This window comes from Neoarius graeffei, chromosome 7, assembly GCF_027579695.1.
Source record: "Neoarius graeffei isolate fNeoGra1 chromosome 7, fNeoGra1.pri, whole genome shotgun sequence".
In the NCBI taxonomy this organism is placed as follows: domain Eukaryota; kingdom Metazoa; phylum Chordata; class Actinopteri; order Siluriformes; family Ariidae; genus Neoarius; species Neoarius graeffei.
In genome coordinates, this window is record NC_083575.1 from 2,129,264 (window position 1) to 2,145,744 (window position 16,481).

Consider the following 16,481-nt stretch of genomic DNA (forward strand, 5'->3'; position numbering starts at 1 on the left):
CGAGTAATATTTACATTTATTTACAGAGTAATGTACAGAGACATCAATGAGAAGAAACGTTTATATGAAAAGAAATTCGGACAGCACTTTGGCACACGACTACACTTTCTTGACATCCGCTATCTGATCATGCTTCCGTGTTCCTCGCCGACACCGAAGTACAGAGCCCGCCCTCCTCATGTCTTTCAAACACCACCTCCAATAATCCTTCATCAGCCCGGCTTCTTGCCCCTCCCACTGTCTCGTTTAGTCCCAGAGAAGCCCGGCTTCCCTGGAAGTGACGATTTTGTCGATTTTAACCAATAACAACTAGCCGAAATTGGCTGTTCAGAGCCCTCTCATAGACTGCAACGGATACCCGGCTGCCAGCCATAGAGCCCATTGAAATAAGAAAGGTTACAGCCAGTGTTGCCAGATTGGGTGGTTTTAAGTGCATTTTAGCAGGTTTTGAACATATTTTGGCTGGAAAACGTCAGCAGTATCTGGCAACGCTGGTTACAGCCTGGCAGCAAAGGTGATTCTCGTAGCGAACTGCAAGTTCGTCAGACATCACTCAAGTTACAGGATAGTTATGAACGTAAATACAATCTTGGGCATATATTGTGTTATGCAAGTTATTGTTTAAATGAGAATTCAACGTCGTAGACGCCGCAGTTTGGGGAGAGAATTTTAGGGGAAGCTCGGCTTCCCTTGTTGTCTCTGAGAAATCGCCCCTGCTTCCAAGGATAAAAAGATATCTTTACATTTACAAAAAGAACATTCAAAGCTGATTATCATGTCAAAGTCAATATATGTTAGCACAGAAGATTGAAATTTCATTTGACTAGGCTCCAATGTGCAGTTAAAATAAAACTAAACATACTGATATAAACATCTACAATTAAAACACACGCAGACACACACATCATCTTGTCATCAAAGTCAGTACTTTGATTTCCTCTAGAAATCATAATGTAAGTTGTTTTAAATTAACCAACCCGAAAATGAAAACCATGTGCAAGTGCAACTGCAGTTATTGAAAATATTATCTCATGACCTTCCATGTAAAATTACTTGGTGCTACGAGCTAGCCTAGCATGAAACACAACTTTGACAAAGCTGCAGTAAGTCGTTTTTGAAGAGAAAAGGTACGATTTTAGCATGTTCAAGCACCCAGAATTACAACCACATTAATAATGTTTTAAGAAATCAAACCATTTGTATATACGTCAAAATTTCAGCGAGATAAGAGTATAAACATTTAAGCATCTCAATGGTCTTACCTCAGTGTACCGCAAATTCTGTGGAAAAGCTTGCCTGTGGTAAGATGGCCGCCCTGTGCGGACGTTTTGGAATACGCGGTGAGGCATCTAGTCTTCTATGTATATCTATGGGTGAAGTGAGTGAGATCAAGTTGAGTGTTTATTGTCCTCTGCACAGTAAGGACATGTCCTCTTGCACAATGAAATTCTGAGTTTGCTGCCCAACATGAATGCCAATTACAAATAAACAAACAAACAAACAAATAGAAGAAATCACACAAAGTAAAGGCAATATAGTGCAAAATAAAGGTAAATGTAGTGCAAAATAGACAGTGTAATACAAAAATAAGGCAATGATCAGACGCAGCAGCAAAAAGGGCCGTAATGTGTTGATAATGTGTTAACTGATGATGAATCCATTATTCTCGTTAATCAGCCATGTTTACACATAAGATGAGTCACAGGATTTTAGTTTTGACTTTGCAAGAACCAAAACACATCAAATAACCATCACCATCACACACCGACACCCACAGACAGAGAGCAGGCTTTACATCAGTCAGACTGAGACAGTATTAACACACCGATGGAGAAACGGATCACAGAGACACACTGAGAGTCTTACAGCGTCAGATTAGCGTTCAGATATCATCAATATCCAGATAAGTGACTTGGCGCATCCAAACACACTGCTTTCCATTTTACTCAGGTGGTTTTCACACTGGGTCCGCACTCAGCACCGGTTCTGTTCTACTGACTCCTCTCCTCTTTATTCCTCTTATGCAAGAGACGAGGCTAAAAACTGACATTGGATGCCTGTGATCTTCAGGCCTTCAGGCAACACTGCATTAAAAGCAGACATATGTCTGTCGTATGTATGTATGGTATGAGGGTTCATTAGTACACATGGCATGGGTAGCTTGTACATCTGGGAAGGCATCATTAATGCTGAATGATATATACATGTTTCAGAGCAATATGCTGCCATCCAGACTAAATCTTTTTCAGGGAAGGCCTTCTTCCTTTCAGCAAGACAATGCCAAACCACTTTCTGCACATATTAAAACTGCATGGCTCCATAGTAAAAGAGTTCAGGTGCTAAACTGGCCTGCCTGCAGTCCAGACCTGTCTCCCATTGAAAACATTTGGCACATTATGAATCACAAAATACAGCAAAGGAGACCCTGAACTGTTGAGCAACTGAAATTGTATATCAGGCAAGAATGGGACAACATTTCTCTTTCAAAACTACAGCAGCTGGGGCCTCATGTACAAAGACCTGCGTGGATTTCCCACTAAATATGTGCGCACGTCAAAATCGGGAAATTTGCGTATGACCAAAAAAATCCGGATGTATCAATCAGTGCGTACGAAGGTTTCCACGCACTCTCCTGTTGTACATCCCAATCAACGTGGAATTCAGCGCACATGCACGAGCCCCGTTCCCCGCCCCGTCTCCTCCCTCAATTATTCCACACTGAATATGTTAATCAGTATAAATAGACCTGCAGTAAGGCCCGCGTTAGGTAAAAGACATGGCAACTTTTACTAACGCGTTAATGTTAATTAAATGTTAGAAATCTCGCATTAATCAAATTAACATTTAACATTTATTATTAACATTTAATATTAACATTTATTCGCGTTAATCCCTGCCTTTAGCACAGTGTAATAGAATTCACATACATCACTTAATTGTTCTGTCACCTCCAATTAAAGTGATGTTCAAAGTGTATGCTATGAGACATGCAACGGTCACTGATTGTATGCCACTGAATGTGAATGTAGCCTATACCAAGATAACGGTATGATTCGCATCGTCCGCAGTGCCTGCGCCACAATGAGTGTCTATTTGAGTTACATGGGTTTTGAAAACAAAAAAACACCTTTAGTGCTCTAATGTGTACATTTTTTCGGGGACACCCTGTATTTGAGGAAATGTCTTCCTCTCTTAGTAGGCCCAATATTCCTAGCCACATGTAACCAGAAATAAAACATGTGCACATATTTTCCACAATAGGATTTTAATGACAAATGTATTCTAGCAGGGTGCCAGGGAACAACAGGAGGCCCCCAGTCCATCCCACCCGAGCAGGAAGAGGACCCCCAGCCGAGCGGATCCAGCGTCACTGTCACCTGCCCCCCTTCTCCACCGCCTGCCCCTGTCGCCGGGTCCACAGGCCGGGTGCTGACGCGCGCGGTCCTTGAGTCGCAGGGGGAAATTTTAAAGGGGATAGAGGCGATTAACGACAACCTCGAGGGAATCCGCGAGGAATTGAAGGAACTGAATAACACATTAAAAGAATATCTTAAAAAATGAATGGTGTCCCGTGTCCCATCTGTCCTTACCTTTTCACACTGTGGCTATTAAGCGCTGCCGGGTTTGTATGCCATGTTGCTGTGGCACTTCGTTGTGAGGCCCAGGGTCTGGGTCCTCCGGCAGATCTCGCTCCATTATTGGCACGCCGTGCCGCTGCGCCACATTGTGTAACACGCCACACACCGCGGTTGTGTCTGATTTGTACGCACTTGGAAATCATTTCATATATTGAGCTTGGTAATTATGTGATAAGGCTACCCCACGCAACATCAACTAATAATATTTCAGTCTGACGCCTCGCGGCAAATGCGCGAGGAAGATCTATTAAGCTAGCTGCAATGCATGGTCCTGCATGTGCATTCTTTAATTTAATTAATTAACCAATAGTCAATGGGAATAATATCGAAATGATATTGCTGGGGTTTCTCATTTCCCGTAATTACAATATGGAAGGGATGGTTGATGGATCTGTTGGCATTTACCCAACAGTCTCGCATTATGTGTCTCGACAATGTCGTATGACTGACATACATTTCAATTCACGCATCCTGATGTTCCGATGCATTTTTGGATGCCTCTTATCGCCATGTCATGACTCTTGACCGAGTAGGCCTAAATGTAGTTGCGTTGCTCTGCCTCTAAGTGTCGCCAAGTACCAAGATGCACCAGAAATGTGCGTACGCCAGCCATGAGGTTTGCGTAGAGTACCGCACTTTTCCACGCCAAGTCAATCTTTGTACATACAAATGTTTGCGCAGAAAGTGACGTACGTAGCTTTTTTGTGCATACGCAAGCTTTGTACATGAGGCCCCAGGTCTCCTCAGCTCCCAAACATTTACAGAATGTTGTTAAAAGTAGAGGTGATGCAACACAGTGGTAAACACGCCCCTGTCCCAACTTTTCTGAAACATGTTGCTGACATCAAATTCAAAATGAGCATATATTTTTTCAAATACAATAAAATTTCTAAGTTTCACCATTTGATATGTTGTCTTTGTACTATTTTCAAAGAAATATAGGGTTTCCATGAAATTATCCTTGCAAATTATCGCATTCTGTTTTTATTTCCAGTTTACACACCGTCCCAACTTTTTTGGAGTTGGGGTTGTAAGTGTTGTGGTATGATCACAGCAAGAGCTCTTGGGTTCAAATCTACAGTATCAAGGTGAGATTAAACACTGAAGCAATGGTGGGACTTGGGCATAAGCTGTTTTTGAGAAACAGAAAAGTGACAGAAAGTGAGACACAACTGGAGAAGTATAGTTTCAGAATAATTCAGAGAGTGGGGGGAGGCATGGCGTTAAAAATGTGTGATCAATACACAACATCAAATGATAACTTTTACATTCCGACAGTCCATCGAAATCTGCTTGGACCCCTTAATTGCACCGCTTAATTGCTTTTCAGAGTATGTTTAGAATTGACAGTATAGAAATATTTACAGAAAAATAATGAATATGAGGATCAGGGCCATGTAACTGCTACAATATAGGGGGGAAAGCTACAAAATGAACATGATGTATGAAACCAATGTTGTTCGTAGAGTTGTCTTTGGTAGTCTTTAGCATGTATTATACATTTAGATAAGGAGTAAGTCATCATGCAGGAATAAGGAGCTGTGATGACTCTTTCTTGACCCTTGCTACGTGAGCTTATCTGCAGGGTGGTTGTCCTGGTCACGACTGGCTCTCCTCCACCATTTTTCTTCTGATGGGTGGCGATGTGGGCCGCTCTCTCACCCTGCTGCTGCGCTTCTTACTCCTGCTGACTTCAGCCTTTCTCTGGCCACCTCGAACCTACAGATCCCTGAGTCCACTCTGACCAGCACCCCCATGCTAACATGGCTAACATGAGCAAGAGCATTATTAGCATTATAATAGGACAAAGACAAATAGATTAAAAAACAGCTTCTTTCCAAAAGCCATAACCGCCCTGAACTCGGATATGCTCTGACTTCATAGTCTATTTTATTTTACTATTTTACTAATTTATAAATGTGCAGTACTTTATAAGGTGACTCTCTATGCAATACTTTTATAATGTGCAATCCCACACTCCATAATGTGAAACATAACACATGCACCTCAGACTGTGCACCTTACCCCCCTTACACCCCCCTTCCCCCCTCTCTCTCTACACGCTGTTTGCACTGTTATTGGAGATGCTTTAGTCTCATTGTACATGTGTATAGTGACAATAAAGGCATTCTATTCTATTCCTTGTGTCTAGTTTCAGTTCCGCGTCAGTCATGTCTTTCCATGTTTCATATCCTCTTCTGTTAATAAGTAGCTCTGCTCTTTCTCAAGCCCTGTGTGTTCTCCATTGTTTTGTTCTTTCTCAAGTTTCTCCTTCATTCACTTTGGGAAAATGAGAAATGGAGTAATTATCCAAAGTCCAGTTTTTCAGTTGCAGTCTGCTGTGTCCCTCTTGTGGTGTGAATTGTAAGGAATAAAACATTTAGAAGTTTGCTGTTATAGAAGAATGAGCAACGATGCAGCCGGACACAAAGTGGAATTACTGTTACCATGCCGAAGTCCTTCTTTTTCAATAACAGTACATCTTGAAGTGATTTATTCCTCTTATACCACCACAATTTACCAACTAATATTATTTTTATTTATTAATTTATTAAATCACAACAGGTAATATTTTTATCCATTTATAATTATATGTTGGGGAACATCTTTAGAACAAATTTGTTCCTCTTATCACTTTTATTATAGCAGCTATAGAGGTCTTTCAGTTGACATCACAGATTTTTGTTTCTCATGCAGCGTCCGCCATATTGCCGGGCAATCAAAGAAACAGCTGTGACAGTTAATAATGAAAATCGAGATGACTGCAGTCAGTACAATCTCTCTGAAATGATTAAAATTGTATTTTATACCAGCAGATTGCATTAGATCCAAAAGCTGAAACATGCAGGCATCACAGATCCATATAATTTACCCACAAATGTATTTATTTATTATTTATTCTGCACAATGCTCTGTGTGTGTGTCCGTGTTCACAGCTTCAGATGGGTTAAATGCAGAGGAGGAATTTCACTGTGCTTGAGAGACATGTGACAAAAATAAAGGCTGCTTCTTCTTAATTTACCCACAAATGTATTTATTCCACTTGAAATGCGTTCGGCAAACCAGATTTGGGATCAGGTAAATTTGGGAGCTCATACACAAATTTCTTAAATTCCTGCCCATTCGCCACTAGGCTTCTAGCATTCCACTGCAATATAGTTAATAGAATTCCCATCATCCTTCAGACTGTGATGGTTCACCCTGTCCTTCTGATAGCTTTTTCATCACCTCTTCCACAGGCACACTAGCCATGTCCAAATGTGCCTTTGCAGCTTGCAGTATTATCTTAATGCGATCTGTACGCGTAGTTGCTTGGGCAGAGCAGTTAATAACCTTTATTATAAAAGCTAGAAAATCTCTCTTATCCACCTGCATTGTAGGCCTATCCCCTCTCACTAGGGAGTCATCCCTGCCGTTCATCACCCTGCACTGATGCCTCGTTCTGATTTACCCTCTGATTGGTTGCAGGCCCTCTTGCTTTGACCTGTTTAACAGCCTCTGCATATGACACCGGGTTAACTGCTCTATATCTTTGCACCTCCTTTTCCTCCTGCTGTTTTACACAACCTTGATATGCTGCACTATGTGCCCCACCATAATTGTAACATCTGGGCTGCACTCCCTCCTCACACTGCCCATAGTCATGATCTCCTCCACATCTACAACATCTCCTTGCCCCTTTACAGACTGCCGCAACATGCCCCAGCCTCTGGCACTTAAAGCACCTCAAAGGTGCTGGCACATATGGCCTGACTGGGTAGCAAACATATCCAATCATTACTCATTTAGGAAGCTGCAGTTCACGGAGATGCAGCAAGATGGTCATACTTGGAACCTTTTTCCCTTCCTTGCTAGTGTAGAACCGAGTAGCCTTCATTAGTGTCTCTCCCTTCATACAAGTTTTCAGTACCTCTTCTGAAATATTCGTGGGGACACCAGTAATGACTCCTCTTACTCCATCTCTCACCCCTACCTCCATACATTCCACATCCTCTTTCCCCAGCTTACGCAATCGTAAAGCCTTGTGTTTTTGCTCGCTAGACTTACAGAACACTATAACCTTGTTGTTGCTAATATACCTCGCTAATGCCACCTCTCCAAGAGTTCCTTTAATCAACTTAGTTAACCTTATTGGGTTGGAAATGTCATGTTTAGAGATATCCACATTAAATGTTAACAAAACTTTTAGTTCTCCTTCCTCAAGTCTTCTACCTTTACTAACTAGGCTTTCGCCACCACCACCATCACTTCCCCTTCTCTTTCTCCTTCTTCCCCCTACACCACCACCACTTCCCCTCCTCTTTCTCCTTCTTCCCCCTACACGTCCACCTCCTGGACCCTGAGATTCCTCCTCCATTTCACTCTCACTCAACACCTCCAGCTGGTGTCTGACTCCCGACCTCAGCTCCTCAAACCTCTCCTCTGCACTCCAGCCAGTCAAACCCAGTCAAACCCAGTCTGCTCCAAAAGGACATTCGTCTATTGTGCTGATCCGGTTCAGCTCGTGACACCAGCCCTTACAGTTTACCACCCCCCGGATCTCACATGCGCGCGCCTTTTAACAGCCAAATCACGCCTTTTGTTCTTGTTTCTCTCGCGAGACCTGACAACGCCCCCCTCCCCCCCACCATTCATTAGAGGGAAAAATGTGGGAATGAAGTTAAAGTCCAGTAACCGTCTCTCCCCTGCAGATGTGGAGCTGCTCTGTTCCTCCTCCTGTCTGTCTCTCTGCACTCTCCTTTACAGTAAGTGATCTTTTCTTTCACATCTAATTTTACTGCACTGTGACTGAAATAAAGAGCAGAAGTGTTTCATCTGAACATTACATTATATTCTCATCATATTACTGCAATATTTTATTTTTTAGGGAATTATATTTTCCATTTTACACGATGACTCTCCCTCTCTTTGTGTGTGTGTCTCTCTGTGTGTGTGTCTTTGTGTGTGTGTGTGTGTGTGTGTGTCTCTCTGTGTGTGTGTGTCTTTGTGTGTGTGTGTCTCTGTGTGTGTGTGTGTGTGTGTCTCTGTCTCTGTGTGTGTGTGTCTCTCTGTGTGTGTGTCTCTGTGTGTGTGTGTGTGTGTGTGTGTGTGTGTGTGTCTCTCTGTGTGTGTCTTTGTGTGTGTGTGTGTCTCTCTGTGTGTGTGTGTGTCTCTGTCTCTGTGTGTGTGTGTCTCTGTGTGTGTGTGTGTGTGTGTGTCTCTCTGTCTCTCTGTGTGTGTGTCTCTCTGTGTGTGTGTGTGTGTCTCTCTGTCTCTGTGTGTGTGTGTGTCTCTCTGTCTCTGTGTGTGTGTGTGTCTCTCTGTCTCTGTGTGTGTGTGTGTGTGTCTCTCTGTCTCTGTGTGTGTGTGTGTGTGTGTGTGTAAGCCCAGATAATTTGAATGGACTTAAAAAATTTGAGGAATCCAGCTGCCTTAAAAAAATGAAGTAATGTTGAATAAAAACTTGAGTGAATTAAACTTAAACGCTTGAAGGGCTCGAATTGTTGTTTTAAACTCAACACACTAAAATCCCACACTGATTTAACTCCAAATCATTTGTAACATCAAATGCTCCAATTACTCCACTGAGCATCTTCAGCTAAAGTCACTCACATTGTAAAATTTGTTAAATGAAAACATTTAAATAAACAAAAGACAAAAATGCATTCTTTTATTTCAGTTGAGAAATTTTTGTATCTGAAAATACAACATGAGCATCAAGAAACATCATGTCTTGCCTTGAAACCTTTCTGCAAGTTTTTCATCCCAAATTCTTTTTCGCAGAGTTTTCCAGCCAGGTTTAGAAGCTTTTCAGGAGCTCTTTCACTCTTCCTGCTGCTTTCACAAAGAACTGAGGAATCATTTCATCCCATAAATATGGAAATGATTTTTATTTTATTTCACTGTGACACCGTTAATCATCTTAAAGACCCAAAACTGTTTATAATGTTTTCAAATATTGAGCCTAAAAACTCGATTGAACAGCTTGATTTTTATTTGCAGTCGGTTTATAACCTTGTGTCCATGTTAACAGCCATAACGTAGATGTTCCTCAGCATCCACCCTGGGTCGCTCTCCTGAGGTCGCCAACAAAATCTGCAGTAAACGGTCAACTCCAGCTGAGATCCGAGAAGAAGAAGGTAATGCCCATGTGATTAAAACTGCTTTTTATTGGAGGAGAAACTCTCATTCAGTGTATTTACAGCATTAATGCTGGAGTGACGTGGTTCTGCCTGCAGGTGGCGTCACTCAGAAAGCTGACAGCAAAACCTGAGCTTGAGTTTATAGTTGATCCAAAGCTTTATTTTTAATCTGTACAGTATCGCTGTAAACAATCTTTATTTGTAACGGCGTAGCGAGTGCTGCGTTTCCACAAATCTGTTCCTGAAGGTAGAGCAGCATTTCAGTTCCTTCATTTCTGTGAATTCAGGAAGATTTTAGTGGATTTTGGTGAATAAATATTTCATCGCCTCACTCTGACACACTGGTTTGTGTTCCACTAATTTAACTGTGTGTGACGTGGTGTTGGTCCTCACTGTACAGATGGGTCGTCGCAGGCCAGACAGGTCCAACATGGGTCAAGGTGAAGATCCTCAAGGTCCAGAAGATCCAAAAGAGTCTGAAGATCCAGTTGGGTCTGAAGATCCTCAAGGTCCAGAAAAGGAACCTCAGATGACCATCAGGAGAAGATCTCTGGATATTCATGTTATTTTCTCCTCAGAACTCCCACCTGCTGCCAGTGTCGAGGAGAATCAGGACACAACACCATCATTAAACACCATCACTGATCCCAAAGAGGAGGCAAAGTCAAATAATGTTCTCAGTGTTTAAACACAGACAGACCAGAGAGGACGAGAACTTTAAATAGAAAAGAGATTTAAAAACAGCATTAATTGATGAAGTATTTTTTAAACTCAAATTCACTGAACTGGAATGTTTCTGAGCGTCTGAATAACTGTGGGAACTGAAACGACACAATGGCATTTTAATCAACACATCACATGGACTATATTTCCGTGTTTATATGTCTTTAAGAGTTTATGTGCAATTTTTACACTGAATTTTAATATAAAAATTAATATATGCAGTAAATCCACTTCCTGTTTGTGAGAGATTTTTTTATTAGATATTTTTTTAAGAACAGAATTCTCGATATATATTTAAATGTAGTGGTTTTGGTGTCTTTCATATGTTTAGTTTATTGAGTTCTCCACATTCTCACAAATCAGAAAAGTTATTAATGACAAATGAAATGTGGCGGGAAAGGAACAGGACTGACGTCCCAATGGCCACCGAACCCCTACATGCTAAAACACGGTCATATAAAGATTACACTGTCAAATTACACCACAGCACACCATAATAACAGCAAACATAAAAAATGTGCTGACACAAATCAGTGTACATGTTGATGAATAAATATAAGAGATATAAAAATGTAAGTCGGACACATGGCACCAGGGATGTAGTGGTAAAAAAAGAGGTGGGTAAACTATAAATTCTGTGATCAGGGGGAGCACGGCGCAGTAATGGCCGATTCATATTTAACGTAAGCAAAGGCGAATGCAAGGACACCATGATGCATATAGTGTTTTGCGACAACTTTTCTGACGCAACAAAGACATACACGTGTGGTGCATGCCTCTTTCCTCGTGTGTAAGTGTGTGTGTTGGAGAGAGAGATGGAGAGCGTGTAGGTAACTGATTTTACATGTATGCACGTGTGCATGCATTTCTCTGTACTGTATGCATAGTGTGCATAGGAGTGAGTGTGTGTGTGTGTGCATTCCTGTGTGCATGTGAGTGTGTGTATGCATGTGTGTGAGACCAAGGGTTCCCTCAGGTCTCCGCTCAGCCGCTATTTAATTCTTACATTAATCTAAAAATCCCTGTTAAACAAGATACCAGAGACAATAACTAGGTGTAGAACTTTGAGCGGGTGGGTGGAGCACAGAAGTACAGCAGGCCAGAACTGAGTTTCCAAAACTCTTTATTTTTGCACTTTCCAGTGACAAACATACACACAAGTCATCTGGTTCGGGAGAGAGCTCACTTCCTCTGCTCTCTCTCTCCTTATATAGAGGATGTGCAGTCATGTGACCCGCATGTGTGTACTCCGCCCACTCCACCATATTGGACGGCTTCAGGATAGTTTACCTTGCGTGAGCGTAATGGATCCAGGGAGTAATCCCCAAGAAAATTCGGAAAATACCCCATCTACATCGCGCGATTACTTGTCTAAGTTTGTTCAGCATCTTGAAGGTGACGTGAGGCAGCGTTACGTGGAAAAGTGTTCCAGGTTGGGTATTGCAGATCCGTACAACTTGCCGCAATCCTTGTTCAGGGAAATTCGGAGCTGCGGTGCCGGCGATTTGCCCGATCTGGCCTACCACGACATTTACAATTTTCTCGTTAATTGTGAATCGTGTTACACTGGCAAAGCCCTCAAAGCTTACAAGAGCCTGGAAGCTTATAAATATTTTGTTGCGGGATGGGTATCCCAACTATACCTCTGGAAGGTTCCGAAGAAGAATGTCTACTTGATAACCTCACGGGTAAGTGGCATTAAGACGTTTATCATAAAGACTATGCAGGACGTTTTATCGTAAGAATGTTCGAAATCTAAACTCAGTTCCAGATAATGACAGGGTTGTAAATATGTATGTTTTTGTCTGAAAAACAGTAAATCAGAAAGCTGCGCACATTTGTGCGGAAGCCGCGCAAATGTGCGCAGCTTTCTGAATTACTGTTTTCTTCTCATACTAATACTTCCTATGTTTCATGGACTGTAACGGCATTTGCTCATTTAGTAATTTTAATACATAATTTACTCTGATGAAATTATTCAGACACTCCAACGCCCCCCTAAAAAAAAAATCGGATCTGCGCGTTTCAGCCGTGGAAAAGGCGCATCCGCCGTTTGCATCCCTGTTTAAACTCATAGGTTAACCGACTTTAACCGGCTAATGAGGCTCGGTGGTCGGTCAAGATTTTTTTTAGTTTTCGCATCCCTACTATGGATTGGCTTTTCAAAGGCATATATGAGCCAAAAAGATAAAACATTGTCATAGACTAGGCCAGGGTAGTAGGGCTAGGCATAGCCATTTTAAACGTTAGAGACTGTCTAGTTTCTAAGTATGCAGCTATCATTCAATCTGAAAATCAACTTAACAGATGTACTAGGAGCATGGGCGCCGCCAGGGGGGGAAAGGTTAGAACAATTCTAGGGGCCCAGCACTGCCATGGGGCCCTTTAAGGGGCTGATAATATGCTTTTAATGATTTTAATAAGACTTTTGAAATAACAACAATGCAATATTCCATCTGGTAAAATGAGCTAATTGAACAAGGTTGTCTATTTCTTGAGTTCTTCAACATATTGTCATTTAACCCTCCCCCTTTTGCGAAATGGTACGGTCCAGTTCTGGTAGAAGCGCAATGCGTTAAATCTGTGTGCTGATCAGTGCAACGCTACTTGCTGCTGTGTCGCGGTGCAGCAGCCAGCCAGCAGTGGAGTGCGTACAGTCTATGATCGCTAAATATGAAGAGTGGCTGTCAAAAACGTAAAGAAAGGCAGCTGAAAGCTGAGAGGGACTGGAGAGGCAGGCAACTGGTCACTCAGTTTTTCCCAAAGAAAGGTAGCTATCTCTCACGTATGTTCAAAATATTAGCGAATGGTAAATGAACAGTATGAACGTGGTTGGATTAGCCTATCAAGAGAACACTTTTACAGTTTGTACAGTGACATTTTTTCCATTTTAATAACTGAACTGACTTGTGTGATAAACAAGATGAAATATTACGTTATGCTGGTGCTAATAACCAGTTTCATAACTAATGAGGTGCCCTAAATATGCACAGATTCAGCCTCAGGGGGACCTCCGCCCTACCAAACCACTGAACCCCCCTTTGGAGAAGGAGGTAAGCAGCAATACAACCCATAAATGCTTTAGGATTGAAGTTTTTAATGAGCGAGCGCCATATACAGTTTGCTAGATTAAAGTGTTGCTAATAACGGACACCAGTCAAGTGTTTGACATGGTTACGTGTGTGGAATGTTCACACGTTCTAAACCATTGGTTTCAAATTGAGGAGCTGGAGAAAGCGCAGCACACATAAAAGAGGGCTAGAGGTTACAACATATGAAGAAATACGTACGTAATTGATCAAATTGAAATGTCACTCCGTGTCACTTTGAAATAAATTTATAATAAGATGCTTCCTGTCTTTTATGGGTAACATTTGTAAGGCTACTGAGTATGGAGTTCATTTAAATGCATCAAACTTGTCCCTGGTAGGTTAATACATAAAATGTAATAACAAAGTCACAAACTCAAGGTCCATGGGCTATCAAAAGTCAAATAATGATAATAGTGCAATTGTGACGAGGGTGGGCAAAGTTGGGGGGCCCAAAATTCTAATCTTTCATGAGGCCCAAAATTTTTGGCGGCGCCCCTGACTAGGAGTATTGAATTAGAAGATTACACCTACCTGATATGAAGTGTTCACTACAAATTCGGCTGGTAGAACTGGGGTACCAGTTTTCTCTTTGCACAGCCGACACCCATTTTGCGCGTCTCTCCTCGTCTGCGGGGAATCTATAAAATGACACGCCCTCCTTTTGGCCCTGTCTATTGGTACAACCAAATGCTGAACAAGATATAACCATTCTCGAAAGATCTACTCCCACACACTTGATAATTAGAACGGGTTCGTCTAAGTTCTATGCGTGGCCTTGCCGTCCAAGATGGAGGATAAACAAATATCATGTGACCTCGTGACGTCACGTGCACGCTCTCTATAGGGCGTGGTTGCTGGGAAAACACACAAACACAGGTTAATTCACATCAGGTGTAGTGATTCTGCCACTTACCTTCCCTGACTCCGCCCTCCAGTCACAGACCGACGTTTGACCACGCCCCCACTGCCACACTAGGGTTGAGGTTTATTAAATCTCAATAATCAATTAAGAGAGAAAAATAAAGTCTATAGGAAACAGGCTGAATTATATATCAACAGTAGGCCTCTCTGAAAAATAAATCACATCATTAGATCTGGCACTGGAAGAATCTTAACTTTTGTATGTCTAGGTAGCTCAACACGGAACTGCAGCAATTCAAACAAAACAAAGAATCATAACAGCACTGAACCTACAGGATTTGTAGCCAACCTACGAGTAATTTTATCACAACAGTGCCCAGAGAGCTTCTTTGTCTATTGGGTATTTTAGTGGGCAGGGCCGTGTCCATGGATCTGTAGCTCCTCTGTGCTTCACCAGCCAAGATTTCACATATTCATTTGGATTCCACTTTATCAATGGAGGGCCATTCAGATTCACAAACATTAATGATGACACTGTCTGTATCAACACCCTACACCTCAGGGGAGACACAATGATGTTCATTCAACTGAACCCTCGTTCACATTCTGCATTGCTCACAGGTATCAGGCTGAGAATACTGGTCACTGGGGACAGGTTTTGAGGTATCACACTGGAGTCCTCTTTGTAATCCCTGAAGCCTTCAAGCACTTTCCTGGGGTCAAGTCTGAAGCGATGTGCAAGTTCCTTTATGCAAGCTTCTCCATACTGCTCGTGTAAGGGAACAGGCCAGTTTTCTGGATTGAGAACATTAAAGTGATGCAGCAAGTCTGTATATTGAGCAGTGTTCTCAGCTGACACGCCAGGGTGTCTGCTTGAGCCAGTGCTGAACAACCTGTCCTCTAGGTTCTCAGTAAGAGACTGAAGGAACACTGCTGAGTCTATCTGTCTCAGCCTAGGATTGGCTGTTAAGGGAATGCCATGAAACTCCTTTCTCTCTGCAGCTGCAAGAGCATCCTGCTTTTTATCCCCTGGGGAGGTTATCATGGATGAAATTATGAGAATGGTTCTTCTCATAAGTTTGTCTGCTTTTGTGAGTGTCATTCCTCTTTCTTGCAAGTTCAGGGAGAGGTGTGCAATTTCCTCTAATGTGTCATACATTAAACCTAAATCACAGAGGAATTCTTGGGTCTCCATTTTGGTCATTGGGCCGCTATACATAGCCTTCTCATTGTCCTCTCTTGTTCCATCCATAGCAGCAGCTCTGAAGTGCTGATGTAAGGCTGTGTATGAACTCCATACAGTCTTAATTGTTCTAAAGCTGCTAGCTGCCCATCGAACATCAAGGACCCTCCCAATCTTCTGCACATTTACCTCAAGTTCTTGTGCATGCTGAGCCAGTTTGCGACAGTTCTTTGGTGACCTGTGGTAGAGGGTGTATATTTTGTCCAAAAATGATGTGAAATGGTTTACATTGTTGACATGTTTCACAGTATCACCTACAGCCAACTCCAATCTGTGGTTGAGGCAATGCCACACCATTAGATCTGGATACATCTGTCTTAGATGGGTGGCTACTCCAGATTTCCTGCCAAGCATTGCACTTGCACCATCACAAGCAAAAGCTACAAAGTTTGCCCTGATGAAATTTTCATCTAGTCCCCAAGTATTTAGGCACTGCAGTAAGTTCTTTGTTATATCCTCAGCTGACTGGCTTTCTAGCTCAACTAAGTCAAGAAATATAGCTGTGGGCACATCATTTACTGTGGATGTTAAATACACCACCAGTGCTGATTTCTTGCCAAGTGTTGTGGACTCATCAATTAAAACGCTAAACCTCTGTCTTTTGTTAGTATGTGATTCATTATTTTCTTTCTCATTTGCTCTGCTGTGTGGTCAATTATGTTTTTAGCAGTGTATCTTGAATGGAGAGTGATTCCCATGTCAAGGCCATTCACTTGCTGGAGTACCACCAGGTCTTGATAGTCAGCGTATGGCCTGTTTTTCTTTGCCATATGGTAAGCTGTTCGAAACAGTGAGGCTGTCT

The 16,481-nt window shown here is 42.1% G+C and overlaps 1 protein-coding gene and 1 long non-coding RNA gene across 2 annotated transcripts; one reads left to right on the forward strand and one right to left on the reverse strand.

Moving 5' to 3' along the window:
- The first annotated feature begins 8,018 nt into the window (after window positions 1-8,018).
- Window positions 8,019-10,489, forward strand: LOC132889002 (uncharacterized). The gene is made up of 3 exons (XR_009654991.1): window positions 8,019-8,383; window positions 9,652-9,757; window positions 10,161-10,489. It is a non-coding gene; the product is annotated as an uncharacterized LOC132889002 (long non-coding RNA).
- A 3,423-nt stretch (window positions 10,490-13,912) lies between these two features.
- Window positions 13,913-16,207, reverse strand: LOC132888997 (E3 SUMO-protein ligase KIAA1586-like). Its single transcript, XM_060925098.1, has 2 exons — window positions 14,310-16,207; window positions 13,913-14,213 (listed from the first exon to the last, which is right to left on the reverse strand). The coding sequence occupies exon 1, from the start codon at window positions 16,031-16,033 to the stop codon at window positions 15,020-15,022; it is 1,014 nt and encodes a 337-aa protein (XP_060781081.1). The 5' UTR covers window positions 16,034-16,207; the 3' UTR covers window positions 13,913-14,213; window positions 14,310-15,019.
- Window positions 16,208-16,481: the final 274 nt, after the last annotated feature.

What these genes read in the sequence shown, in the direction of transcription:
- LOC132888997 (XM_060925098.1), bottom strand. Translation starts at nt 16,033, where the DNA reads ATGCTTGGCAGGAAATCTGGAGTAGCCACCCATCTAAGACAGATGTAT.